The sequence below is a fragment of the Salvia splendens genome, chromosome 22 (genome assembly GCF_004379255.2).
Source record: "Salvia splendens isolate huo1 chromosome 22, SspV2, whole genome shotgun sequence".
NCBI lineage: Eukaryota > Viridiplantae > Streptophyta > Magnoliopsida > Lamiales > Lamiaceae > Salvia > Salvia splendens.
In genome coordinates, this window is record NC_056053.1 from 4,555,694 (window position 1) to 4,582,457 (window position 26,764).

General features: G+C 39.8%; 3 protein-coding genes and 1 pseudogene across 4 annotated transcripts; 1 reads left to right on the plus strand and 3 right to left on the minus strand.

Annotated features, from left to right (window-relative positions):
- Nucleotides 1-287: 287 nt before the first annotated feature.
- On the minus strand, nucleotides 288-4,059 carry LOC121787331 (G-type lectin S-receptor-like serine/threonine-protein kinase At4g03230). The gene is made up of 7 exons (XM_042186034.1): nucleotides 2,369-4,059; nucleotides 2,036-2,221; nucleotides 1,751-1,944; nucleotides 1,469-1,679; nucleotides 1,144-1,381; nucleotides 869-1,019; nucleotides 288-756 (listed from the first exon to the last, which is right to left on the minus strand). The coding sequence occupies exons 1-7, from the start codon at nucleotides 3,666-3,668 to the stop codon at nucleotides 442-444; spliced, it is 2,595 nt and encodes an 864-aa protein (XP_042041968.1). The 5' UTR covers nucleotides 3,669-4,059; the 3' UTR covers nucleotides 288-441.
- Nucleotides 4,060-7,605: 3,546 nt separating this feature from the next.
- LOC121786612 lies at nucleotides 7,606-19,144 on the minus strand (annotated as a pseudogene).
- Nucleotides 16,334-17,767, minus strand: LOC121787333 (G-type lectin S-receptor-like serine/threonine-protein kinase At4g03230). 2 transcript variants are annotated; one of them, XM_042186037.1, is made up of 5 exons: nucleotides 17,593-17,767; nucleotides 17,358-17,513; nucleotides 17,145-17,273; nucleotides 16,905-17,071; nucleotides 16,334-16,700 (listed from the first exon to the last, which is right to left on the minus strand). In XM_042186037.1, the coding sequence occupies exons 2-5, from the start codon at nucleotides 17,467-17,469 to the stop codon at nucleotides 16,596-16,598; spliced, it is 513 nt and encodes a 170-aa protein (XP_042041971.1). In that variant the 5' UTR covers nucleotides 17,470-17,513; nucleotides 17,593-17,767; the 3' UTR covers nucleotides 16,334-16,595. The 2 variants fall into 2 exon arrangements, with proteins under 2 accessions (XP_042041971.1, XP_042041970.1); XM_042186036.1 differs by having other exon boundaries at nucleotides 16,905-17,074.
- An 891-nt stretch (nucleotides 19,145-20,035) lies between the features above and the next one.
- Nucleotides 20,036-25,242, plus strand: LOC121785711 (transcription initiation factor IIE subunit alpha-like). Its single transcript, XM_042184122.1, has 10 exons — nucleotides 20,036-20,542; nucleotides 20,627-20,749; nucleotides 21,164-21,284; nucleotides 21,893-22,018; nucleotides 22,370-22,479; nucleotides 22,573-22,756; nucleotides 23,177-23,374; nucleotides 23,865-24,095; nucleotides 24,192-24,402; nucleotides 24,929-25,242. The coding sequence occupies exons 1-10, from the start codon at nucleotides 20,517-20,519 to the stop codon at nucleotides 25,021-25,023; spliced, it is 1,425 nt and encodes a 474-aa protein (XP_042040056.1). The 5' UTR covers nucleotides 20,036-20,516; the 3' UTR covers nucleotides 25,024-25,242.
- The last annotated feature ends 1,522 nt before the right edge of the window (nucleotides 25,243-26,764 follow it).

Consider the following 26,764-nt stretch of genomic DNA (forward strand, 5'->3'; position numbering starts at 1 on the left):
GAAAAGTAGTTAGAGATTGAAATTTCTGAATTCTTTCTTATCAATAATCGCAAATAAATATTAAATAAAACAATTGCATTAATCTTTAAAATGTTAAATAAAATGTACTACTGTTAAATAGTTTTCAACTTTTCTATCAAATAGAATTTGTTTTCGACTTGTTATGAATGATTCTCAAATCTCAATACAACAATATTTCATACTTGTAGCATGTATGAAAAACAAATCCAAAAGAGTTTCATGACAATGTGATAAAATTAGTACGATAAGAAATCAAATTACCATTCTTTTCACTTTGAATTGCCACACTTTTATTAGACATATATTACACCAATAAATAATGTTTATTCTATAACATTGCTAACTGCGAATTACCTTACACTCCAAATATGTATAGAAAACATAATAAAGTGATTCTACTATGTTGCTCACAACCTCTCATCACCGCCCTTGTGCCATAGTAAAAGTGAGCTCGTTGACTGAGATGGAGTCCGGTTGGGCGGAAGAAGATGACGACGGCGTGCTCGAGAGCCGTCGCCTCACGACAAATGCCGGCTGAGTCGGGAGGGGAAGAGGGCTCGTCTCACTCCCCAGCATTAAGACAACAGTCGCCATGGAGGGACGTTCGTTGGGATCTTCTTGGACACAGAGTAGCCCTATGTTAATACACTTGATCACCTCGGATTTCTCGCACGAACCCGACAGCGTCGGGTCGATCATGTCGAGGGACTTGTTGTCACACCACAGTCTCCATGCCTGGACCCATTGCAGCTTCAATTAGATAATGCAATAATAACAACACACACACACACACATTGGAAGAAAAGATGAAAGAGTTGATCAAGGTGTGCTGATAGTAACCACTCACATAACCTAACAGATTTAGGACTTGTTGAGGATTGTAGAAGCCTGTGTTTTTCTTCCCACTTATGATCTCTAGCATCACCACTCCGAAGCTAAAAACATCGGATTTGGTTGAGAATTTCCCGTCCAACGCGTATTCTGGAGACATATAGCCACTTGAACAAAGATGAACAAGTTAGTTTCAAGTCTAACAGTCTGAAATAACCACTTCTAAAACATGGCATTGGTATGTTGGTTATACAGAGAAACATTGAATCAAGAAAGTGTTTGTAGACTTACTAGGTTCCGACCACTTTGTTTGTGCTTGCTTCTGTCCCCTTGCCTTGAACGATCCTCGCCAAACCAAAATCCGAAATCTTGGGGTTCATATCTTCATCTAGCAAGATGTTGCTCGTTTTCAGATCACGATGAATGATTCTCAACCTCGAATCTTGGTGAAGATACAGCAGCCCTCGGGATATCCCCAATATGATCTCGAACCTCTTCTTCCAGTCGAGTAGCAACCGGTTGTGTTCGTCTAGAAAAGAAACGCGACATAACATAAATCTTTCCGCGGGTAATCAAGATGGAGAGTGAAGTACTATAATAGTATAGCTGCACTAACCAAATAAGAAGGCATCTAAGCTTCTATTAGGCATGTATTCATAAAGCAAGATTTTTTCACTCCCCTTGATGCAGTATCCCAGAAGCCTAACTAGATTCCTATGTTGAAGCTTGGCAATCAAGACGACCTCATTGAGGAATTCCTCGATTCCTTGGCTTGAGCAGCTCGACAGTCTCTTCACTGCAATTTCATGTCCCCCCGGAAACATTCCCTGCAAAAGTTTATCGACTCACAAAGCACATTCATGAAGTCACAAGAGAGAGTGAAGGATTTCGTGGTGACCTTATAGACCGGCCCGAATCCACCTTGCCCGAGCTTATTTGCATCTGAGAAATCGTCCGTGGCAGACAAGATGGAATCAAGATTGTAAAAAGGAACATCAATCCCCTTGCCATTTTCTTGCATCAAGTCATTCACTTGTCGTTCACTCCCAGTCGAGAAGAGTGCCGAATTAGCTTCAGTGCGTCTGTGATAACCTGCAGAGGGTAACAAAGAATTCGGTAATGCAAGTTGAGTCGAATTAGATCAAAGGTGTAATACAACATAGCTCATCTTCTTCTCATGTACCTGGTCTTTCAGCCGCCCTCCTTCTATACAAGATACAGGCGGAGAAAGAAAGTAGTATAATCCCACCTGCCAAAGCAACGATGGCGATCACATATACTCTTGGTGCGTTGTTCCGACTCTTAGGTGCCTGAGCCTCAGGGTCGTTTCTGGTGTTAACCTCACCTGCACCTGCACCTGCACCAGCACCTGTGCAAAGCTAATGTGAATGAACTCTTCCAATATCACACAATCGACGTACAGGGAATAAATCATAAATCTTCAAATACTTGGGAGCAGAATTCCAAAGTTTTTACAAAACATTCAAAATCCCGACGGAAATAAGCAAGAAACTACCTTCGGATATGCGGAGAAAAAGGTTAATGCTATCAGCATCAACATCATCACCCAGATTAAGATTTTCGACATCATTTGTCCAAATCCAACATGTTGGTGAATTTTTTCCCGTTCCTCTGCTGCCAGCACTGCTGTTTCCGAAATCAAAATAGTAGGCATGACACTTGCAATCATTCAAAGTTAAACACTCATGTTTGCAGTCTTCCTCTTGTTGGGCCTCAGTAATTGGCTTGAAGTCTCCGCCCACTCTCATAAGCGTTATACTCACAAAATTCTTCCTGTTGCTGCACTCCCCAGGTGGGACCCTGCAACCGTCAGAGTACTTCCCGGCCTCCCAGTCTTCTGAGGAGTCGGGAATGAATCCATGAGGGCACGTGCACATAGGTTTCCCGGATGAGTTGCATACACCGAACTTCCCACATTTGTTGTACACGCTGCAAGGATCATCGGGCGCTGGCCACACACTTGACCAGTTCATGCCATTGCTCAAATTGTAGTACTGTATCTGTCCCAAAGAGTTCATCACCAACCTTGAATTGTTGAAGTCAGTTGTAAACGGAGATACTTTGTATATACCTTTCTTTGCACTTTTCTTATATAACTCTGTGGTAGCGCTTGAGCCTGATAGCATGTCGTCTATATAGAAAGGAAAAGTGTCCTTCATGAAGGAGCTAGGCTCGTTGTTTTTCCAGCGCACGTTGACACTCTCGTATATCACATACACACCTTGCTCTTGCTGGAACGAGTAGTTTCCTATAGCTGGATTGTCTGGATTCTTCCACGAGCTCAGCTTGACGGTATCAGACAGTTTCATACCAGGAAGAAAAGTATCAGTTGGCTCGTTGAAACTCTGCCACAATCTTGCACCTGAAGAAGCATCAACAAGAACCAAGTTCCCAGAATCCAACAGCTGCAGTGTTTTGTTAGAACCTGCAGACGTAGCAAGACTTATAACGGCGTGAAGTTTACCATCGCCACATTCAACCTTGACATTTCCATCATCCTCACGGATCCGAACACCTCCACATGATACCGGCAGTGCCGCGTCTCTTCCCGCAACCCACACGATGGTTCTTGGTGACACTTTGTAATACCATATGCCCAAATATTTGCCACCATTTCTATCGAAAAAACCAAGCTCAAATCGCCCCTCAGCTGATACAAGAGTCTTGTCACTCTCCGTCAATGGCTCTCCAACGCTGATGCTATCTCTACCCTCACATTTAGAACAACACGAAATCACTAATAAGGCGACGAGAGAGAAGGAGAAGGCTGTTAGAGAATGCATACAGCCCATCATCACAACAAGAGTGATGAATACTAGTCAATTAATAATCACAAAGCGTTCTTATCATCTCCGAATGATAATTAATTTTCTTTTCCAAGGATAACTACTTTTGTAACTTACAGAGTAGAAAATTCAGCCAATGGACTATTCTTCTTCCACTCCTCCACAGACAGTGACGTGACTCACCATTTTCATTCCAATGTTTTTGTTTGATTTTTAGGAATTACACTAAGAGATAGTAATAGACTTAACGTTGAGCAAATGATACTTACTGAATTCATAATTTAATCTGATACTGCCATAGCCAAATTCCCCCTTCATATTCAAATAAGTACAGTGAAATTAAGTATAAATGGCTACGTTTGGTAAGTACCATGAGCCATAGAAATTGGTTTAAATCTGACTAGTTAGCAAAATCAAATGAAATTGGAAGTTAAACAACTACTAAATGGATTTGATTTTTTAAAAGTTGGCATACGAAGCCAAAATTTATTATCCCTGACAAAAACAAAAAAAATGTTGATTTACCACATACACACTACCATTATAAAAATTTTGTGCGACATTTCATCAAACACCTTGTCTACGATACTCATAATCAATTCTGGCTTCAACCTAGTTTATTTACCACCATAAATTTTCTCTGCAGTAATCAGTTAACTGAAAATGTAGTAATTACTACGATAACAAAATTTTGTACTACTGGAAAGCTAATTCAATTCAGCGAGTAAGATGTGAGCCATGTAGTAAGATGTGACCCTACTGGCAGTCACATTCGTCAGTTGGCATTGAGATTTCTCAATTATTGACGACAGCTTCCATCCTATATGGAGTGCAATTCTACCATTGCAAAAACATTAATTTCATAATTCTGCAGAAGATTAAATGAATAGAAAGAACGCGGAAGATATCCCTTCAAATCTTCAACAATTAGCCGATTTCAAGAACTTCACGCGTCCAAAATGTACGGAATCAACTTCATGCATTGTGGGGTTTTTTTTTTTTTTTTTTGTTCTAGACCACAGTCCACATATAACATTCCTCGAGTGTACTGGACTTTTTTTTATTCCGCTGTGGGAGAGACGCATGACTCTCATGCGTCTCCTTTTAATGAAACGCATGACGGAGATGCGTCTTTTATAGAGACGCATGAGGGACATGCGTCGTTAAATTTTTATTTTTTTCTTTATTTTTTTTGAAAGACGCATAAGCGTCATGCGTCACAGGCAAAGATGCATAAGCGTCATGCGTCTTTCATTTTTAAGCGTCATGCGTCTTTCATTTTTTTTATTTTATTTATTTTTAATAGTAAAATAAAATAAAAATAAAAATAAAAATGAAAGACGCATGACGCTTATGCGTCTTTGCCTGTGACGCATGACGCTTATGCGTCTTTCAAAAAAAATAAAGAAAATAAATAAAAATTTAACGACGCATGTCCCTCATGCGTCTCTATAAAAGACGCATCTCCGTCATGCGTTTCATTAAAAGGAGACGCATGAAGGTCATGCGTCTCTCCCAAACGCGGAACAAAAAAAAAGTTCAGTACAAACACGGAATCTAAGTTCTATTCTAGAACAAAAAAAGAAAATCTAAGTTCTATTCTAGAACAAAAAAAGAAAAAACCCTGCATTGTGCTATGGAGTAATATGTGCTCCCAAATTTAAAAAGATTACTAGTAGTAATTTTTATCCATAAAAGAATGTTCAAAGAACAACCATCACATATAAGATTAACTTTATTAGTAAATGCATTATTATTATTATTATTATTAGTAGTAGTAGTTCTTCCTCCGTCCCAACAAAGTTGATATAAAACTTTTGGGCACGAAGATTAAGATTGTATTGAAAAATACTTCATTCGTCCCATAAAAATATGAGCAATAGACATGACACATATTTTTAATATGAGAAAAATACTCCCCTCGTCCCAATAGACATGGTAAAGTAAGAGAGGAGGAGAATAGTAGTTAAAGTAAAATTAGTGGAACCTATATTATTTAATTGATATAACTTTCTAAAAACGGAATGCACATATTTTTTTGGGATGGAGGGAGTATAATAAATGAATAAAGTAAGAAAGATATAAAGAGAGTAAAGTAGCAGGTGATGAAAAAAATTAAGAGTGACTGGATGTTTTGTTTTTAGTCATAAAAGGAAATGACTCAACTTAATTATGACATCCTAAAAAGAATACGACTCAACTTAGTTGGGACGGAAGGAGTACTACTACATTAAATAAGCTGATAAATTAATCAAGTAAAATGCAAATTGAGACGATTAGTTGATTAGGTCAAAATATTTACTTGATTAATTGATTTAATTTCATTTTCTACAAAATTTTGAGCAAATAAATTTTGGTTTATCTGAATAGATCATTAATTAAAATAAGTAGTATAGGGTTATATAGAGTAGTAATTTCTTATACGGACTTAATTTGCTTGTATTGATAAATAAGCAAAACTTAGAATAACGATTCCATGAAGATATCACGTGTTCAAAATAGTGGAAATTTACAAGTTAAGCAGTATAAATTTAATTAATTATTAGATTATAGCGTTTAAAAATTTCTAGATGATTAGGATCATAATCATTCGATAAAAAGACTCGTGACCGCCGGCAACTTCTTCGGTTGCATCCCAAAATAAAAAAAACATAACTACCATTGTATAACAAGCTTTTGAAATGTGTAAGTCTAAAGGGGTTCGCAGCGGAAGCGTGCGTTCAAACGCATCACATAATAATTCTGATATATTTAGCAGATTATTTAGACAAATTCTATTCGCGTAATTCTCACATGTATCATGCTCATAACTTGAATTTAAACATGTTTTAGCGCAATTAACACCTAAAACATGTTCGCTACGGAGTAAGACAATTTATCTCGTTGATTCACTGAAGAATCGAAGATAGCTCGCGCCTTCTCCACGTGAAGATCTTAAGTACTAAACCACGGATCTTCTGACTGGTCCTCGGACTGTAATATGATATCAGTTTGGGTTGATCTCACCAGAGTACTAGGACTTAAAATAAAGAAGACGGAATCTGCCCACAGAGGAGAGCAAAAATCGTCCTGGGACGAAAATTTTATAAAATAAATCTCTTATTTTTTGTCTCCTTTATTCTCCTATTTATATTAAGTCACATATTGGGCCCAGTCAGGGATCTATGAAAGAATGTGGATATGGCCTCCCCCAATTAGCTTTTTACTAATTAAATTGAACCCACAATTTAATATAAGCTTATATTAGAATATTACGATCGGCCACTACAGAAGTAATATTGCACTGCCCATCCAAATCCGAAATTACAAGTATTCTGCGTTTCCATTTATTTGTCATTTATTTCCCGTGCTTAAGATAGAAACATCCATTAATTAATTAATATTTGCTATGAACTTAATTAATTAATATATTATTAACTCCAAGAGTGGACTTAACAAGAAACACTTATTCATTATTCATAGAGTAATCAAACTCCAACTAGCTAGGTTCCGAATAATAAAACCTTGTTTCGAGCTCCTCTCGTGGATGTTATCAAACGAGACTCACCTCGCGCATGATTCAACACAATAGCAATCCTAGCACCGCTAGATATTAATTACCACTACTCAATATACCATGATCGTTGGGTTACGAAAAACCTGCACCTATTGGTAAGTCAAAGTAGTACATGATCAATATCGTATGCTCAATGCTAACTTCCATTGATTAAGAAATTAATTATCAAGAAATGTATTTCGTACACTCTTGGCTCAAGGTTTAATGAACTGTTTGACTTCATTTATTATTGTACAAAAAAATAACAAAAAAATTCTTGTTGGTTGAGAGGCATGCAACGCGAGCCGCGTCTCCCGCCTTTGGCGTGGGCCATCAGGTGCGACTCATTTATTCCGGTCGTTGTGGGTGCTCTAAGCATTTACCAACAAGTTTACCAAGTCTCCGCTTTGAATGACATTGACTTTCAATTATTTGTTTAAATTTGCCACCACAGAAGTCGACATCATGCGATTATTCGACGTTCAAAATGTAGTGACAAAATTGAACAATTTTTCTAAATTGACTTGAATGTATACAACTCGTTCAAAAAATATAAATCACATCTATCAAAGAAATGGTCATCCATCTCTGATTAGTATAGTCATTGAGAAACCAATCAAAGCCCCCCAACAACATTTTTATTTTGTACCATTAACCCAGTATCTTTTTATTTTCTATATATTTTTTGGCATGTGTAATCAAAGAGTCGAAGAAAGAACCAATATTAGAGGACATTGGTATCAAAGCCCCACCATTTTATTATTTTCTGCATCAGCCACTAGCACTAGCACTGTGAATACAAGGACAAAACCTCTCGTCACCGTCCTTTCTCCATAGTAAGGGTGAGGTCGTTGAAGGAGATCGTTTTTGGTTTCGTAGAAGAAGATGATGACGACGTGCTTGAAAGACGTTGCCGCACAACGAATGCCGGCTGAGATGGGAGGGGAAGAGGGTTGGTCTTGCTCCCCAGCATCACGACAACGGTTGCCATGGAGGGCCGGTCGTCGGGGTCTTCTTGGACACAGAGTAGTCCGATGTTTATGCATTTGATCACTTCGGATTTCTCACATGATTCGAGCAACGTTGGATCGATCATGTCGACGGCCTTGTTGTCACACCACAATTTCCATGTCTAAATACAATGCAACTTCAATCAGCCAAAGCAGACATAAGCTGATAACAATAATAGTAATAATAACCTAAAAATAAACACATGAGTGCAAGAATTGGATATGTAATATGTTGAAATTTGACAAATATTTTTGTCCCACATCGGTGGGCATTAGGAAATTGGGGGAGTGGCTGCCTATAAAAGGGGCACTCCTCCCTCATTTGTAATGTACTTCAAATATTGTACTCTCTTCTCCGTCTAAATATAAGCGGGCTCTGCAGAGGGTGCTCGGAGACGTAGGCAATTTGACCGAACTCTGTTATCAAAGTTTCGGGTGTGTCCTTTCTTTATTATTTATTTTGTTCCGCATTTATTTTTGGGTTTATTTTCTGTTGGGATATTGTATTCAATATTATTTGCGGGTTTGGTAGTAGTGTTTTGTACGGTTCTTTTGGGTGTTTTATATTGTGATAAATACACCGACTGATAAATTCTGTTAGGAATCTGGTATTTAAGAGGGACAGTGTCCTCGCCAGTTTTTCCAAAGAATTTATTTGGAGAAGTAATTTTATCGAGTAGACCCCATTGGGTTAACTCTGAAATTACTGAATCGGTTCATTTCACTATTTGAGAGAAAATTATCCAGTTTTCTCAACAAGTGGTATTAGAGCCAAGGTTCGTCCTTGGTTCTATATGTTTGTAATATTGAATTCTTTATTTTGAGTCTGTAACGACGGGTAATGATCAAGAAAACAAGGCTAGTTCTTCGTCATCGTGGTCGAGGTTTCCACTGTCAAATATGAAATTGACGGTGGAGATATTTGACGGTACTGGCCATTTTGGTATGTGGCAGGGGGAGGTTCTAGACTCTCTTTTCCAGCAGGGTCTTGACATTGCCATTAAAGAAATGAAACCAGAAGATATAGATGATAAAGATTGGAGGACCATAAATCGGTTAGCTTGTGGAACAATTCGGTCGTGTCTATCCAGGGAGTAGAAGTATGCTGTCAAGAATGAGACTTCTGCACATAGATTGTGGAAGACACTGGAGGACAAATTTCTGAAGAAGAGTGGTCAGAATAAGCTCCTTATGAAGAAAAGGTTGTTCCGATTTGAATACCGATCAAGTACCACTATGAATGAACACATTACTTTGTTTAACCAATTAGTAGCAGACCTGCTAAATTTAGATGTGAAATTTGAGGATGAGGATCTGACATTGATGTTGTTGTCGTCTCTACCTGATGAATTTGAACATCTGGAGACCACATTACTCCACGGTAAAGAGAATGTGTCTTTAGATACTGTATGTTCTGCTTTGTGTAGTCATGAATTGCGAAAGGCAGATAAAATGAAAGGCAAAGCAGTTACAGCTGAAGCATTAGTGGCAAGAGGTCGTCAACAAGGCCGATCAAAGGAGAGAAGAGGAAGGTCCAAATCGAAAAAGCGAGTTGCCAAAGATGAGTGTGCTTTCTGTTATGAGAAAGGACATTGGAAGAAAGACTGCCCAAAGTTGAAGAAGAAAGAAAAGGCTTCGCAAGATGCAAATGTTGCTGAATGCAAAAATGATGCGGAGTCAGATTGTTCTTTGACGGTTTCACCTTCAACATCGCATCCAGACGAGTGGATATTGGATTCAGGTTGCACCTATCATATGTGTCCCATCAGGGAGTGATTCTTTGATTTCGAAGAACTCAATGGCGGACTTGTTTACATGGGGAATGACAGTCCATGTAAGACAGCCGGGATAGGCTCAATCAAGCTACGGAATCAGGATGGATCCACTAGAATTTTGAAGGATGTGCGGTACGTGCCCCAGTTGAAGAAGAATCTCATCTCATTGGGGGCCTTAGAATCTAAAGGCCTAGTTGTGATGATGCGAGATGAAATTCTTAAAGCAACTTCAGGAGCATTGGTGATGCTGAAAGGTGTGAGGAAGAACAATTTGTATTACTACCGAGGTAGTACAGTTGTTGGGACAGTAGCAACTGCAATTCGAGTAATAAGAAGGATGCAGAGGCAACGAAGCTTTGTCATTTGCGATTGGGACATGCTGGTGAGAGATCATTGCAAATTCTCGCCAAGCAAGGATTATTGAAAGGTACGAAGTCTTGCAAATTAGAGTTTTGCGAGCATTGTGTTTTGGGAAAACAACGAAGAGTGAAATTTGGCACTGCAATCCATAATACAAAGGGAATTCTGGATTACGTGCACTCAGATGTGTGGGGACCTGCCAAGACTCCGTCACTTGGAGGTAGACATTATTTTGTCACTTTTGTTGATGATTTTTCCAGGAGAGTTTGGGTGTACACTATGAAGAGCAAAAATGAAGTCCTTGGGATTTTTCTGAAATGGAAAGCTCAAGCTGAAAATCAGATGGGGAGGAAGATCAAAGTTCTCCGATCAGACAACGGTGGAGAATACAAGAGTGATCATTTCCAAGATGTATGCCAGGAGTGTGGCATAGTTCGGCACTTCACAGTGAGAAATACACCACAGCAGAATGGAGTGTCAGAGCGTATGAATCGAACACTAGTGGAGAAAGTTCGTTGTATGCTGACTAATGCTGGGCTAGACAGAAAATTTTGGGTTGAGGCCATCACATACGCTCAACACATTGTCAATCATTTGCCATGTTCTGCCATTGATGGCAAGACTCCTTTAGAGGTATGGTCCGGTAAACCAGCAACTGATTATGATTCTTTGCGTATTTTTGGTTCTATTGCATATCATCATGTGACTGAGTTAAAATTGGATCCACGTGCAAAGAAGGCTTTGTTTATGGGTTTCAGTGCTGGTGTTAAAGGATATCGGTTATGGTGTTTGGAGTTTAAGAAGACGATTGTAAGTAGGGATGTTACTTTTGATGAATCTTCCATGTTGAATAAGGTAAATCCAAATAGTAGTGATACTTCGCAGCAGGTGGAGTATACACCGAAGCAGGTGGAGTTCGAAGAAGCAGTTGTGATCCCAACTACGAACACCACAAATGACTCTCCTACGGAAGAAGAAGAGTCAGATGATGAAGAGGTTCCACCCCAAGAACCTTCGCAGCAATCAGAGCCAATTGCAGTTAGGCGAACGAGGCGGGAAAATAAGAAACCTGCTCGATTTACGGATATGGTAGCATATGCGCTTCCAATTGTTGATGATGTTCCATGTATCTTTTCGAAAGCTATTGAAAGTTCAGAAAGCGATGGTTGGAAAGGTGCTTTGGAAGAAGAGATGCAATCTCTTCAGAAGAACAAGACATGGAAGCTGATACCATTGCCGAAAGGCAGGAAGACAATTGGATGTAAATGGGTTTTTGCAAAGAAAGAGGGATTTCCTAACAAAGATGATGTTCGCTACAAAGCAAGATTGGTAGCTAAAGGCTACGCCCAGAAGGAGGGAATTGATTACAATGAGGTATTTTCTCATGTTGTTAAACATTCCTCCATTAGAATTTTGTTGGCTTTGGTATCGCAGTTGAATTTGGAGCTAGCTCAACTTGATGTGAAGACCGCGTTTTTACATGGTGATCTGAAGGAGGAAATCTATATGACCCAACCGGAGGGATTCAAGGTTGCTGGTAAAGAAAATTGGGTTTGCAAGTTGAAGAAATCGTTGTACGGACTGAAGCAGTTTTCAAGACAGTGGTACAAACGGTTTGACAAGTTTATGAAGGATCAGATGTACACAAGAAGCAAATACGACCACTGTGTGTATTTGCGCAGACTTCAAGATGGTTCCTACATCTACCTACTCTTATACGTTGATGATATGCTGATAGCATCAAAGAGCCAAGTTGAAATTGACAGATTGAAAGCTCAGTTGAGTAAAGAGTTTGAGATGAAGGATTTGGGGGAAGCCAAGAAGATTCTCGGCATGGAGATAACAAGAGATAGAGAAGGAGGCAAGCTTTGGCTGACACAGAAGCAGTATTTGACCAAAGTACTACAGCGTTTTGGTATAAATGATGATTCCAAACCTGTAAGTACCCCACTTGCTCCTCATTTGAAACTTAGTTCTCAGTTATCTCCAAATACAGAAGATGAGCGAGAATATATGGCGAAGGTTCCCTATGCTAACGCAGTTGGAAGCTTGATGTATGCAATGGTGTGTACAAGAACAGACATTTCACAGGCCGTTGGTACTGTGAGCAGATACATGCATGATCCAGGCAAGGGTCATTGGCAAGCTGTAAAATGGATTCTGCGGTATATTAAAGATACTGTAGATATTGGTTTGCTGTTTGAGCAGGATAAATCACTTGGTCATTTTGCGGTTGGATATTGTGATTCCGACTATGCTGGTGATTTGGATAAGCGAAGATCTACTACTGGCTATTTGTTCACTTTAGCGAGTGCGCCAGTTAGTTGGAAGTCTACCTTGCAGTCAACGGTAGCTTTGTCTACGACAGAGGCAGAGTACATGGCCATTACTGAAGCTGTGAAGGAGGCGATTTGGCTTCATGGGTTGCTGAAAGAATTGGGTGTTGGTCAGAGACAACTTGAAGTATATTCTGACAGCCAGAGTGCTATTCATTTAGCAAAGAATCAGGTCTTTCATGCAAGGACGAAGCACATTGATGTTCGCTATCATTTTGTGCGGGAAATTCTCGAAGAAGAGGAAATTGTCATCAGAAAGGTTCCAACTTTGGAGAATCCTGCAGATATGTTGACCAAGGTGGTGACGAGAGCCAAGTTTGAACATTGTTTGGACTTGGTTAATATTCTGCGATTTGGAGCTGGCGCTTGACTGCGCCAATATGAAAGCACCGCGAGTCGTTTGGATGGAGAAGATTTGTGTTCGGTGGGATTTGATATTTTGTCAAGGTGGAGATTTGTTGAAATTTGACAAATATTTTTGTCCCACATCGATGGGCATTAGGAAATTGGGGGGGAGTGGCTGCCTATAAAAGGGGCACTCCTCCCTCATTTGTAATGTACTTCAAATATTGTACTCTCTTCTCCGTCTAAATATAAGCGGGCTCTGCAGAGGGTGCTCGGAGACGTAGGCAATTTGGCCGAACTCCGTTATCAAAGTTTCGGGTGTGTTCTTTCTTTATTATTTATTTTGTTCCGCATTTATTTTTGGGTTTATTTTCTGTTGGGATATTGTATTCAATATTATTTGCGGGTTTGGTAGTAGTGTTTTGTACGGTTCTTTTGGGTGTTTTATATTGTGATAAATACACCGACTGATAAATTCTGTTAGAAATCTGGTATTTAAGAGGGACAGTGTCCTCGCCAGTCTTTCCAAAGAATTTATTTGGAGAAGTAATTTTATCGAGTAGACCCCATTGGGTTAACTCTGAAATTACTGAATCGGTCCATTTCACTATTTGAGAGAAAATTACCCGGTTTTCTCAACATAATAAGACTGGAACTTGTAACTTGTTTGACAATAAAAACCTAAAAGTGTTCACAGGAATGAAAGAATTGAACGTGTAATGCCACTCACATAGCATAGTAGATTCATGACTTGTTCTGGATTATAGAATCATGTGTTCTTCCTCCCACTTATTATCTCCAGTATTACAACTCCGAAGCTGAAAACATCGGATTTGGTCGAGAATTTCCCATCCAACGCATACTCCGGAGACATATAGCCACTTAAACATAGCAACAGAAGTTAGTTTCAGGCTTACGGCGGTAAGCCAAAAAACCGCCACAGGGATATGGCATAGCGGTATGGCGGTCGATAAATTAATTAATAAATTATTAGTAATATATGTATAGATAAATTCAAAAAATTTTAAAATAATAAAAAATGTAAATATCAACTACTAAAACAGTTAATAAAGCATAAAGTCATAAGCAATTATATATTATGCCTATAATAATAAGTCTTAGCCATCCTCATCAATATCATCGTCATCATAATATATGTAAAATCTAAATTAAAACCATCCTCAATCATCATCCTCCCCAACATCATTATCCTCCCCAACATAGCCATTCTCATCCTCATCAATATCATCGCCCTCCGGGTCCTCTGTCTCCTTAAGAAACTGGGTGGGCTGCGACCGGCGACGGGGGGCGGCGCTGAATGGCGACGTGGGTAGGGGGCGACGAGGGGGCGACGTCATTTGGTGTAGCTAGGGTTTTTTGGAGGTTGGCGCAGCTAGGGTTTATTTGGGAGAGAATCTGATTCTAATAACAAAACCCATAGTTTTTTATTAATTGGGTCGGGTTTGGGCCAGGTTTGAGGGTAAAATAAATTTGGGCTGTCTTATTTGCTAATTGGGCTGAGGATTGGGGCAGCCCAATCAAAACTGACGCCATGGCACCTCATTCGTGGCGGCAAATGGGCAGTCGCCATTAAAAAGTTTCATGGCAGCGTATCGTTATGGCGTTTTTCTTGAAAAACGCCATGCAATGGTGCCACGGCGGCGCCATAGCCGATATTTAATAACATTGAGTTACGAAATAGAACAATGTTGCAATTTTCGCTCGACTTATAGAACATTGCAATTATATCACCTTTTTGAAATGTTGTAAATGCAAAATTAGACTTACTAGGTTCCGACCACTTTGTTTGTGCTTGCCTCTGTTTTCTTGCCTTCAACGATCCTTGCCAAGCCAAAATCAGAAATCTTGGGGTTCATATCTTCATCTAGAAAGATGTTGCTCGTTTTTAGATCGCGATGAATGATTCTCAACCTCGAATCTTGATGAAGATACAGCAGCCCTCGAGCAATCCCCAAGATGATGTCAGACCTCCTCTTCCAGTCGAGTAGCAAGCGATTGTGTTCATCTAGAAAAACAATGTGATGAAGAATACATTTACGAAGATAACTAAATTGATATATTAGACATTTATTTATACTAACCAAATATGAAGGCATCCAAGCTTCTGTTAGGCATGTATTCATATAGCAAGATTTTCTCATCTCCCTTGATGCAGTATCCCAGAAGCCTTATGAGATTCCTGTGTTGAAGCATGGTGATAGAGATCAAGCTAATGATCTCCATTATCTCTTGAGATTATTTTCATTATTATGGAGATTGTTGAAAGATTACTTTAAATGTTGAGGATTTGTTTCATTGTTTATCTATATGTTGATCCCTATAAATAGCTCCTCTTTAGAAGAGCTAGATATCTCGGAAAATAAAGTGTATTAGGACGGTATCAACCGTATTGTTCTTCTTTTATATTGAATTCCAGTTCTTGTTTTACTTCCGCCTTTAACTCCATATCAATTTGGTGCGGCGAACGTGGATCGCATCATGGTGAACGCTCAGAGCACTAAAGAACGTCTTGACAGATTGGAGAAGGCGGTCGCGAACATCAAAGTGCAAATGAGCACATTCGAAGCCCGGATCTCTAACTGTATCAATGATGCATTGGCACCATTCTTGCAGGATCTGCAGTCTCGTGGCTTCATTCGGGAGCGCAGGCAACAAATCGCATTCACTTTAGATAATCAACCTTTATCTCACACCAACAATACCAAGTCCCACAACTTCAACACTGAGCCAACGCCGCCCCTACTTCCTCTTGCACCTAATCCTCCCCCAACCAGCCCCCTTGTGCAGGAGATACAACCAGTCCAGCAACCAGTGACTCTCCCATGTTTGGATGCACCATCCATCCCTGCAAATCAGCATCTCCATAAGTTGCCCATAACCCAACCTAATGTTGCAATTTCACCATCCATTTCACAATCAAAACTGCTTGCACTCTCTCCGCCCCTCACTGTACATCCAGTTGGGGCTGGCCATCTCTCTTCGCTCATGTTTTTCTCTCCCAATTCCACATGTGAATTCATTGAAGCTAGTTGTTGGTGTACCTTTGTGATGCATATGACTACCAAACATCTTGAGTATGAATGGCTACTTGCAAGCCCAACAACAAGGATACCCAAGCAATGCATTAATGTTGTTGGTCATTTTCTCTTGTTCGGCAATGTGGATTCTTTTCGAAAGCACGAGTACGAGCCTCCACCAATCAAAGCAACGTGTTTATGTTTCAACTCCAGCCTTGTGGGCAAGGCTGTTTTGACAGCGAGGCAATTGATAGAGATCAAGCTAATGATCTCCATTATCTCTTGAGATTATTTTCATTATTATGGAGATTGTTGAAAGATTACTTTAAATGTTGAGGATTTGTTTCATTGTTTATCTATATGTTGATCCCTATAAATAGCTCATCTTTAGAAGAGCTAGATATCTCGAAAAATAAAGTGTATTAGGACGGTATCAACCGTAGGCCTCTTCAGAGGATTATCTTGGACTCTTTGGAAGATTGTTCTTCTTTTATATTGAATTCCAGTTCTTGTTTTACTTCCGCCTTTAACTCCATATCACATGGCAATCAAGACGACCTCGTTGAGAAATTCCTCGACTCCCTGACCTGAGCAGCACGATAGCCTCTTCACCGCGACTTCAAGCCATTCCGGAAACTTCCCCTGCGCGAAGGTTTTACAGCCATTATAATGATGTTATTCCATCTGTCCCTGACTTCAAAACTCGTATACCAAGAAGTGGGCAAATTTACTCTTTATACCTCTTAATGCATTGAAAATCATATAAACTAAAGAGTTTGAACTGTTGACAAGGAAAAAATAGGAAGTTTGACATTATTTTTTCTTTAAATTTCTGAAATAGGATACCTTATAAACCGGCCCAGATCCACCTTGCCCGAGCTTATGGGTGTCTGAGAAGTTATCAGTGGCACATAAGATCATGTCCAAATCGTAGAAAGGAACACCACTGGCCTTGCCATTTTCAAGCATCAAGTCATTTACTTGTCTTTCACCTTCACTGCTCTCCAAATTCCCTGCTGAAATCAAGATTTCGTAATTTCATTGAGCTGAACCAGAATTTTGATTTCTGTTTTCTCATACATTTACCTTGGTGTTTTGCCTTCTTTCTTCGATAGAAGACATAGCTTGAGCAGGAAAATAGTATAAGCGCCACAACCACAACAGAAACTAGAATTGTGTTTCTTCTCTTGTAGTCATTACCTAAATTTCTCAAGGCTGCAGTAGTTGAAGAAAGAAGATAATGGTCATAATTTCTTCACAATGAAGGTATTTTCTCGATTATTCTAGGAAAAAACAAACCTTCACTACAATTTGCCAAAGAGCCATCCCATTGATAGTCGTCTCTACAGTAGCATCTCGACCCATTGCCCCTATCATGGCAATCTGAAGCAGGCCAATCTTCACAGCCCATCGACGAATCACAGCTTGGCTCCGATGGAGGCTTCCAACCGATCTCTACTTGACGAGGACCAGTAATAGGTTAGAAATAGCACCAGTTAGTCACAGTGAATGGCAAAGAGTGATTGAGACTCACCACATGGGTAGATGAGTTTCTGCTGTTACAAGTTTGGGCAGTTTCTGAGCCAACTAGAATAAAAAATCTACGATTCTCCTTATCAATGGCGGTGACTCGGTAGTTCCCACTTAATGTGTTGAAGATGGTGGTGTTATTGCATTCAAAACTGTAGTATGAAGGATCACCACAACTAGGACCTGTGCTTAGAGGATAAGGTATGCGAATTGAGCTAGTGGTGCCACACGGTTCACAGGTTCGCGCTGAGGAGTGTGCTGCAGATCACAATATGATCAGAGATACAGAATAGTGGAAACAACAGAAACAGAACAAGCATTTGGTGAAGTAATTTTACCGTCGGAGACACGTAGAGAGAGGCTAAGCTACTATCCATGGAATCTTGATGAAGATTTTCAACATTGTCCATCCAGATCCAGCATTTTCCATTAGTACGAGTTTCTCTGCCACGTGGATCATCATCTTTAAAATAGAAAGCCTGGCATTTGCATTCATTCAAACATGTCTCTTTGCATGACGCCTCGTTCTGAGCTTGATCAAATGGCTTTACGCCACCCCCAACTCTCACTAGCGTTATATTCAAGAATGATCTTCTGCGGCTGCATTCTGAAATCACCCTTTCACAGCCTTCAGAGTATCGCCCACCTTCCCAATCCTCCAACGAAACCGGGCTGAATCCAGAAGGACAATCACACAGCACCTTGTTCTTTGCATTGCACACACCAAACTTCCCACAAGTGTTGTACTTGCTGCAAGGACCTTTGGGTACTGACCACAACAAAGACCAACTCCTACCATCGTTCAATCTGTAAAATTGTATCTCCCCCGAAGAGTTCATCACAAGCCTTGGTGTTGTTATATTGCTATAATTGAAAAGTAGTTGTTCTACAAAAAAAGGTATAGTGTTCTTCATGAATGAATTGCGCTCATTGCTTTTCCAGTAAGTATTTAGTGGGTTCTCTATTATTTCATATATTCCTTGATCTTGCCTAAAAGAATAATTCCCAGTGCTGGGATCACTTGGAGTAACCCACGAGCTCAATATAAAAGTATCGTTCAGTATCATACCGGGAAGAAATGTATCAGTTGGTTCATCGAAACTCTGCCACAGTCTTTCACCTGAAAAAGCATCAACAAGAACCAAGTTCCCACTATCCAACAACTGCAGTGTTATGTTAGAGGCTCTAGGCCCCAGTGAGCCCACAGAGCGTGTAATGAGGGCAAAACGTCCATTTCCATTACCACACACGACCTCAGCATTTCCACCATCTTCTCGAATCTGAATCCCTTCACACGAACTGAGCAGTGGCTCGTCTCTTCGTGCAACCCACACAACGGTTCTTGGAACCAATTTGTGATACCATATGGCCACATATCTCCTCCCATTCTCAGCTGTGAAGAAACCTAGCTCGAACTTGTTCCCAGCTGATACAAGAGTTTGATCACCAAACAACGGGTTAGCCACATCGATGCTATCTCTAGCCTCACAAATCAAACGAGACGAAGTAAAGGAAAACGCGATAACAATGAATGCAGAAACAAAGAGAGAACCCATTCTGCTCAAAACTCCAATTAATCAAGAAAAAACACATTTTTATCATTTGCAAAATGCTGACACATTCAATTTCCTCAACAGGCCAATACCATCATGTTAAATTGAGAACAATCAACCAAAGCACATACAAGTTGCACCAAAGTAAAACAAGTCTATCGCTGTAGAAAATGACAGCAACCTGCCAAATTTATTCATGTTTTTTGCGTCGTCTTACACCAACTCTTCTGGTTTTTTCTACATTGTTTATCGACTTATGGCTGTTTTCAACTCAGTTTTGCAAAGAGCATTAGCCAAGTTTCACACACTACACTACACACACAAACAAAAAAACAAACGCATTAAACTTGAATTACCTTTATGCTTCCCTACCCAGCCAATTTGCTACCATCAATGTATGAATTAGTTCTTTGACTAGGGCTAATTCAAATCAGAAGTTGGGGCGGCAGATGAATCAGAACCCCCAATTACCTACCACAAATTGTACAATTATTTTCCACTGATCACTTACAATCGAAATCGACATCACAAAGAGCTACTCACATAACATGCTTAAGATGCGATAAAAAAAAGTGTATGATTTATGCAATTAAGCAAATACGCAGCTAAAATCTTTTTGATCTATCTAGATCATGACAGAAATTAACCTCCAACTCTGGATAATCAGCTCAAATCAACTCTATGTTGGTAAAACCCAGGCACAAATTGAATATATTTTGATAGTTATATTTGCAACACAGTCTAAAAGTTAATTGCAGATAAATGATTTAAAGCCCAACTAGGCCCAACACAAAACCAGGCCACGAACCACAACAAATTAGGCCCAACCTAAGCTCTCTCTCTATATATATATAATGACGAAATTATAAATTAAATTTCCGCGTTCAACTCCCAAAATTCCAGAGCGATCGCAGATCACCCCACCGAAAAACTCTATCTCCGCCAAATCCAAATCCCTAAATCCCCAAAGCCAAGTCGCATCCATTGATCCACGACGCCCTATTCGAATCCTGAACGCAACCATTGATATATGCCTTTCTATTCGAAACCGATCGCCTGATTTTCGTATCCATCGACCACTTGCAAAAAAAATATTAATTTCGAGCTCGAGCATCTTCTGATTCATCCAAGTCGCTGAGGTTCACTGCTTTGGACTAATTGAAAACTTAGGAATCAATAATTTTTAATTGGATAAAGTCATAGTATTGATTAGCTTGTTTTGTTCGAGCTCAATTTTGAGTTTTCTGACGGTTCGGCCGAAGAAGAGCTGTCGTTTGGCGTCGCTGACCATTTCAGCTCAATTTTGGTGTGGAGAGGGCTGTCGCTGTGCGATTCTTAGTCTATAACGAATTTTCCATTGAGCTCAGACTTTTAAATGGCTAGCGTCGATCCATTCAATCGGTAATGCAATGAATCCCCAATATATGTGATGGTAGCTTTCGTTAAGTGTTGTTGATTAGCATTTGTTCAATCGTTTGCAAATAGCCTGGTGAGACTTACAGCCCGGGCATTCTATGCTGATATAACGACGAAGGGTGAAAACCAGCAGAGGCCTGGGAGAAGTGATAACAGAGGGATTGCTGTGGTCATTCTTGATGCTCTTACTAGGTATACTAATATACTTATTCCCTATGTTTTTTGCTGAAGTTAGGGAATTTTTCATAAATATGATTTCTTGGTGCTCATTCGAGATCTTCGTGGCATTTGGGATAAATACTGATTCTATCTCTTAAATATGCTGGGGATGGGGGGTTTTATTGATTGAGAATACACTGGAGAAATGATCATATCTATGTTTAAATATAAAAGCTGAAATGACATGTTTCTCTTGAACACCACTTTTTATCCAAACTTACTCCAGAACCATTTTATGTCTTTGGAGACTCATGTAAAAGTCATGCTACATGAGAACGTTCTGTTTGAGTACATGGAGAGTTAGTGGATTTTATTGTGTAAGCACTTTACCACAATGGTCGGCTAAAAGTTAAATGTATTATCACTTTACATTTGATTTTGTTCTAGACGTCAGTGGACTAAGGAGGAAGATTTGGCTAGGGACTTGAAACTTCACACGAAGCAACTACGTCGGACTCTCAGATTCTTCGAAGAAGAAAAACTGGTCACTCGTGATCATCGCAAGGAGGTTCATTTTGCTGGTTCAGCATTATGGCCCGAATCTCTGATTCATTTTTTATTGTTATCTTATAGCAAACTGTTTCCCCTATGTGATTGCTGTGTTGCATTCAGTTGCTCTACTTATGAATTTTGTGATGCTCATTCCAGAAAAATGCTTTTCCAGTGGATTTTAGAAGTACTTAAATGTGATCCTACACCCATTTGCATAATATAGATAGATCTATATGATGCTTATGTGTCCACATATAAATTAATTCATAGGGACGAGGTTCCCATAAATAGAGTCCGGCAGTTTATTTTAACAATGGTAGGACTTCTCTCCATTTTATCAATTGGAGATGATTATGTCTTGAAAAGGAGTACATATAATGTGAGTACAGTGAAAAGTAGATTTTTTGGTTAATGGTTGGTAACAAGCTTAAGCTTCTGACATAAGTTGGAAAAATCATTGTTGGTTTTGAAGTTGGTCTAACTTTCTAATGTTTTATGGGGTGGTCCATACTCATGATTATCCTTTTTGTATATGTGATTTTCCAGCTTTAGTTAACCTGAATTACTGAGTGATAAATAGTAGGTATCTACTGCTGCCTCAATGATGTTATTTATCTCATGCAGACCTCCAAAAGTGCAAAGATGTTCAATGCTGCAGTGGCTGCCACAGTGGATGGTCAAAAAAATGGTAGAGACGACGAGAAGCAAAAATTGCAAACTCAGTCATATTGTTGCTTAGATTATTCACAGGTAACTTTGCCCATGCTGGTTAAAAGCAGGTGTTTCACTTGAAACGGACCAAAAACCATTAAAACATTTCAAATTTATGGAACACGTTGTTCTTTCTCTATCCTTTGGAAAGTATTTCAAGAAGTTTCTAAAAAGTGATATACCTATGAACTTGCTTGTAAGTTGAGGCTGTTGTGTATCATTGCGCGATGAAGATGTAAAGTTGTACATGGTTACTGTGAACAAATCTTGGATGATTTTCGTGTATCTCTTTGTGTTGCTATATCTACTATCACATCAATGATGCAGCAATTGGAATTGTAGATGTGAGTACACATTAAACTGAACTGTTAATTTCAAAATTCCTTGTAGATATATGATGTTGTCAGATACAGATTACATCGCATGAGGAAGAAGTTGAAGGATGAACTGGAGAGCAAAAACACAGTTCAGGAATATATATGCCCAAACTGCAACAAAAGGTACTTGATCCAGATAATTGTTTTGATTTATCTCTTGCCCTGGATTCTTGAACCTTCAAGACTCGGAACTTTTTTGTGTTTCATGATCTCCAGATACAATGCCCTTGATGCACTCCGGTTGATCACCCCATATGATGAGTACTTTCACTGTGAAAGCTGCAATGGGATCCTTGTGGCTGAGAGTGACAAGCTGGCTGCTCAAGAAATGGGCGATGGGGATGATAATGCAAGCAGACGTCGGCTTGATAAATTAAAGGACATGCTATCAAAGATGGAGGTTTGTTTTTAATCCATATATTGGTTCAGTCGTTACAACTCACCCTCATCCTTTGTACTCTTTTTTTCCATGATTGCTCATTCCCAATCATATACCCCTCTCTCTGTCTCTCCCTTGCCGCACACATGCACTACTTATCATACAACAGAAAGAAATGAGGAAAATAAATTTAAAAAGAACACAGGCCAATTTGCTCGATCAAGTCTCTGGAGGATTTACTCTCCGAATGGAATGAGAGAACATATATACATCCTTCCTTACCAGATAGTTTTGGAGTGTATTTTACACTACCAATTTGAGACCTCTTCTGATTTTGTATGCATATGTTAGAAACTAATTGTTTCATCTTAAATCAACTGAAGTCTTAACTGCCTGCCCCTGTATTTTTATAGCTACCAAATTTGGTTTACTGTGGTGCAGGTACAGCTCAAACCACTGATAGATCAACTTGGGAGAGTTAAGGATTTGCCTGTGCCTGAACTTGAAGGTCTTCAAGCTTGGCTAGTTCGAAAGGCTACTCAACAAGCTGCAAATGGAGATCATAATACCAACAACCCTAACAGACATATGAATGGAGGTTTTGGTGGGACTCCAATGCCTTATGTTGGGGAGACTAAGGTCACTTGTTCAAAGCCTTCTTTCTATGTACTTTTAAGTTTAAAATTTCTTTCACTCTGCATTGCGAGGGGCTTAGAAGTTTGAATTCATAATGTCTGTGATAACTGGTAAATACATGAAAATGTTGGAATATCTCATTTTTTTCTTCATATGTCATTTTCCTGATTACTTGACCTTGCATTGAATACTGATATATCTCGATCATCATATGTTCGCATTACACTGCATAACCCTTCTATCAATTTGAATTCTCATGTGAGACTACAAGCTGCAAGAGATGTATTATTGGGAACTGGATTTTATTATTATAATCTGGCTATTGGCTAGATGGTTGACGGGGAACAGTTACTGAGGATATAGATTTTCCATTCTCGATCTTGGAATGACTAATCTGGAATCTCTGATTATAATGTTTTGCATCTTATCATCCTATTGTTACACATTACGAGAATTGTTTCTTCTCTGAGACCATAAAGTTTGAGATTGGCAGGTTGAAGTTGCATTTTCTGGTGAGGATGACAAAGGTGATGTTAAATCAATCAGCGCGAGTACACCTATGAAGGTTTTGCCTCCATGGATGATCAAGCAAGGAATGAATCTTACAAAAGAACAACGTGGAGAGACCAGTCAAGAGACAAAGATGGGTGGTAGTTCAGTAGCTTTGGAGAGTACCGATGACAAGAAGGCTGTAGCTTTAGATGAGGACAAAAATAATATACAGGTTTTTCTGATCTCATTGTTGGTTATGAAATTGTAGTTTGTCTCACCCTTTCTTTTAGTGATTAGTTTTTCTCTTCTTGTTTTCGGTGTTTTATAGGATGAATATGTCAGAGCCTATTACGCTGCTGTACTTAAGAAGCTCCATGGAAAAGAAGAAAATGTCAAGAGAGAAGCAGAATCACCTAATGATGTCATCGCAAGTGAAGTTTACAACGCACCATCTGAGCGTCAAGTAGGCAAGAAGTCAAAACGTGAAGATGAATTTGAAGGAGATGATATTGAATGGGAGGAGGATGGGCCATCTACAGGTAAAACCATAACACTGTCTGCATATTTTGTCGAATTTTGTTTTACTTTCTCCTGAGTGCTATTTTAGAAACACACTAACTTTCACCAAATTGTGGTTTTGCGCATGAACTAAAAGTTCTACCTTCGTATTTACGAACTTGCAATTGTTCTGTTTTTTCACACGATTGTCAACTGCCTCCTAATTAATGCTGAGATGGACATCTAAAATGTCCAAATCGCCTAAAAACTGATGGACTAAACGATGTAGTTAAATGTGTGCACCGGTTGAGCTAATAGCCATGATTACGTTATTTGCCAAAAATTGACATGGTATGAATATAAGAACAATTGAAAGTCTATGCATTTTAAGGCAGGATTGTTAGTTTATGCACACACCACAATTAGGTGAACGCTTGTGTATTTTTGGTGTCTTTACCCCTAATTTTTGAAGAAAACAATGGCATATAGAAGAAACTAGATTGGAGGTTGCTAGACATTTCTTACATGGATTACCTCTTACTATGGCCGAATATTGTGTCTTTTCAGGTAACACTTCCGATCACTTTAAAGTTCATGACTTGAACGTAGAAGCAGAAGCTACTCAAGATGACGAGGATGAAAACGACTGGGAGGACGGGTGAGGACCAACAAGGCAACCCTTGCAGTTCAACGAGTTTCTCTATGTCGCAGCTTCATTTCCCAACCAAAATGGCCTAATTTTAGAACTCATTCATCCGTGTTCTTTGAGTTATTCGATTGTTGATGATCCGTTGCTGGAGGTATAGCGAAGAAGACCAAGATATTGGTATTGAGAAAACTGATGCTCTCCCTCCTACATAAATGAATTTACATTTGATTTATCTTGTTTTTGCTTTGGGTGATATATATATATATCTATATATATATATACATATATATGCATCAAGAAACTGTACACAAAAGGAAGATGCCATAGCTGAGTTAAGGTGTTAAAAAAGGAATTAACGTGTATTTCTCATATTTCTAGTTTGACTAAAGGTCTATTTTGGTCCTTAACATATTGTGATTTTTTAATTTTGGTCCAAAACATTATCTTTTGAATTATTCGGTCCTTCACAAATAAAAACAGGTCACATTTGGTCCATTTTGGACGGTTCCGTCAAATATTTGACGGAAACCCTAAACCTCCCTCACCACCTCCGCCACGACGTCCATCTTTCCTCAGCCTCACCCACCGTTGTCACCGTCTCATCCCTCAGCCTCACCCCCTTCTTACATCATCTCCCTCACCACCTCTGCCACGGCGTCCACCTTCCTCGTCTCGCTCAACTCAGTAATCAATCCCCCATAGACGTCTTCCGGTGTTGCCACAACCACGATTTGAGAGGAGGTGGAACTGCGGCTGGGGGAGGCAGCCGTAGCGGAGGGTGCCTGGACGACGGCGAGGGCGAGGGGGAGGTGGTTGATGGAGGGGACGAGGGTGAGGGTGAGGGAGAGGGAGAGGAGGCGAGACGGCGAATTGATCGATTTTCGAAAGAGTCAGAAATAGGTAATTGCAGGTGCCGCAATTCGGGGTGTATCCGATCGATTTCATCTCCGGCAAAATTAGCGACGAGGACGCCTTCCGGTGTTGCTGCAGCCACGATTTGAGAGGAGGAGGTGGAACTGCGGCGGGGGAGGCAGCCGTAGCGGAGGGTGCTTGGACGACGGCGAGGGGGAGGTGGTCGATGGAGGGGTCGAGAGTGAAGGAGAGGGAGAGGAGGCGAGACGAAGAATTGACCGATTTTCGAAAGAGCCAGAAATAGGTAATTGCAGGTGCCGCAATCGGGGGTGTATCCGATCGATTTCATCTCCGGCAAAATTAGCGACGACGACGCCTTCCGGTGTTGCCGCAACCACGATTTGAGAGGAGGAGGTGGAACTGCGGCGGGAGGAGGCAGCCGTGGCGGAGGGTGCCTGGACGACGGCGAGGGCGAGGGAGAGGGGGAGATGGTCGATGGAGGGGTCGAGGGTGAGGGAGAGGGAGAGGAGGCGAGACGACGACTTGACGGTGAGCAGCAGCGGCAGAACACCGGGAGTCGGAAGCCAGCATGTTTCCGTCAAATTTTTGAATTTCCGTCCAAATTTGGAATTTCCGTCATTTTTTTGATGGAACCGTCCAAAATGGACCAAATGTGACCCCGTTTTTATGTGAGAGACCGAATAATTCATAAGATAATGTTTTGAATAAAAATAAAAAAATCACAATATATTAAGGACCAAAATGGGCCTTTAGTCTTCTAGTTTTGATACTATATACTTGCTACTTATTTTGTTCTCAACCTTAAGAAATAATATTATCTATGTTATGTAATGCTTTGCTTTAAATTTTATGCTAATCAATACGATATCTCTCTAAAACAA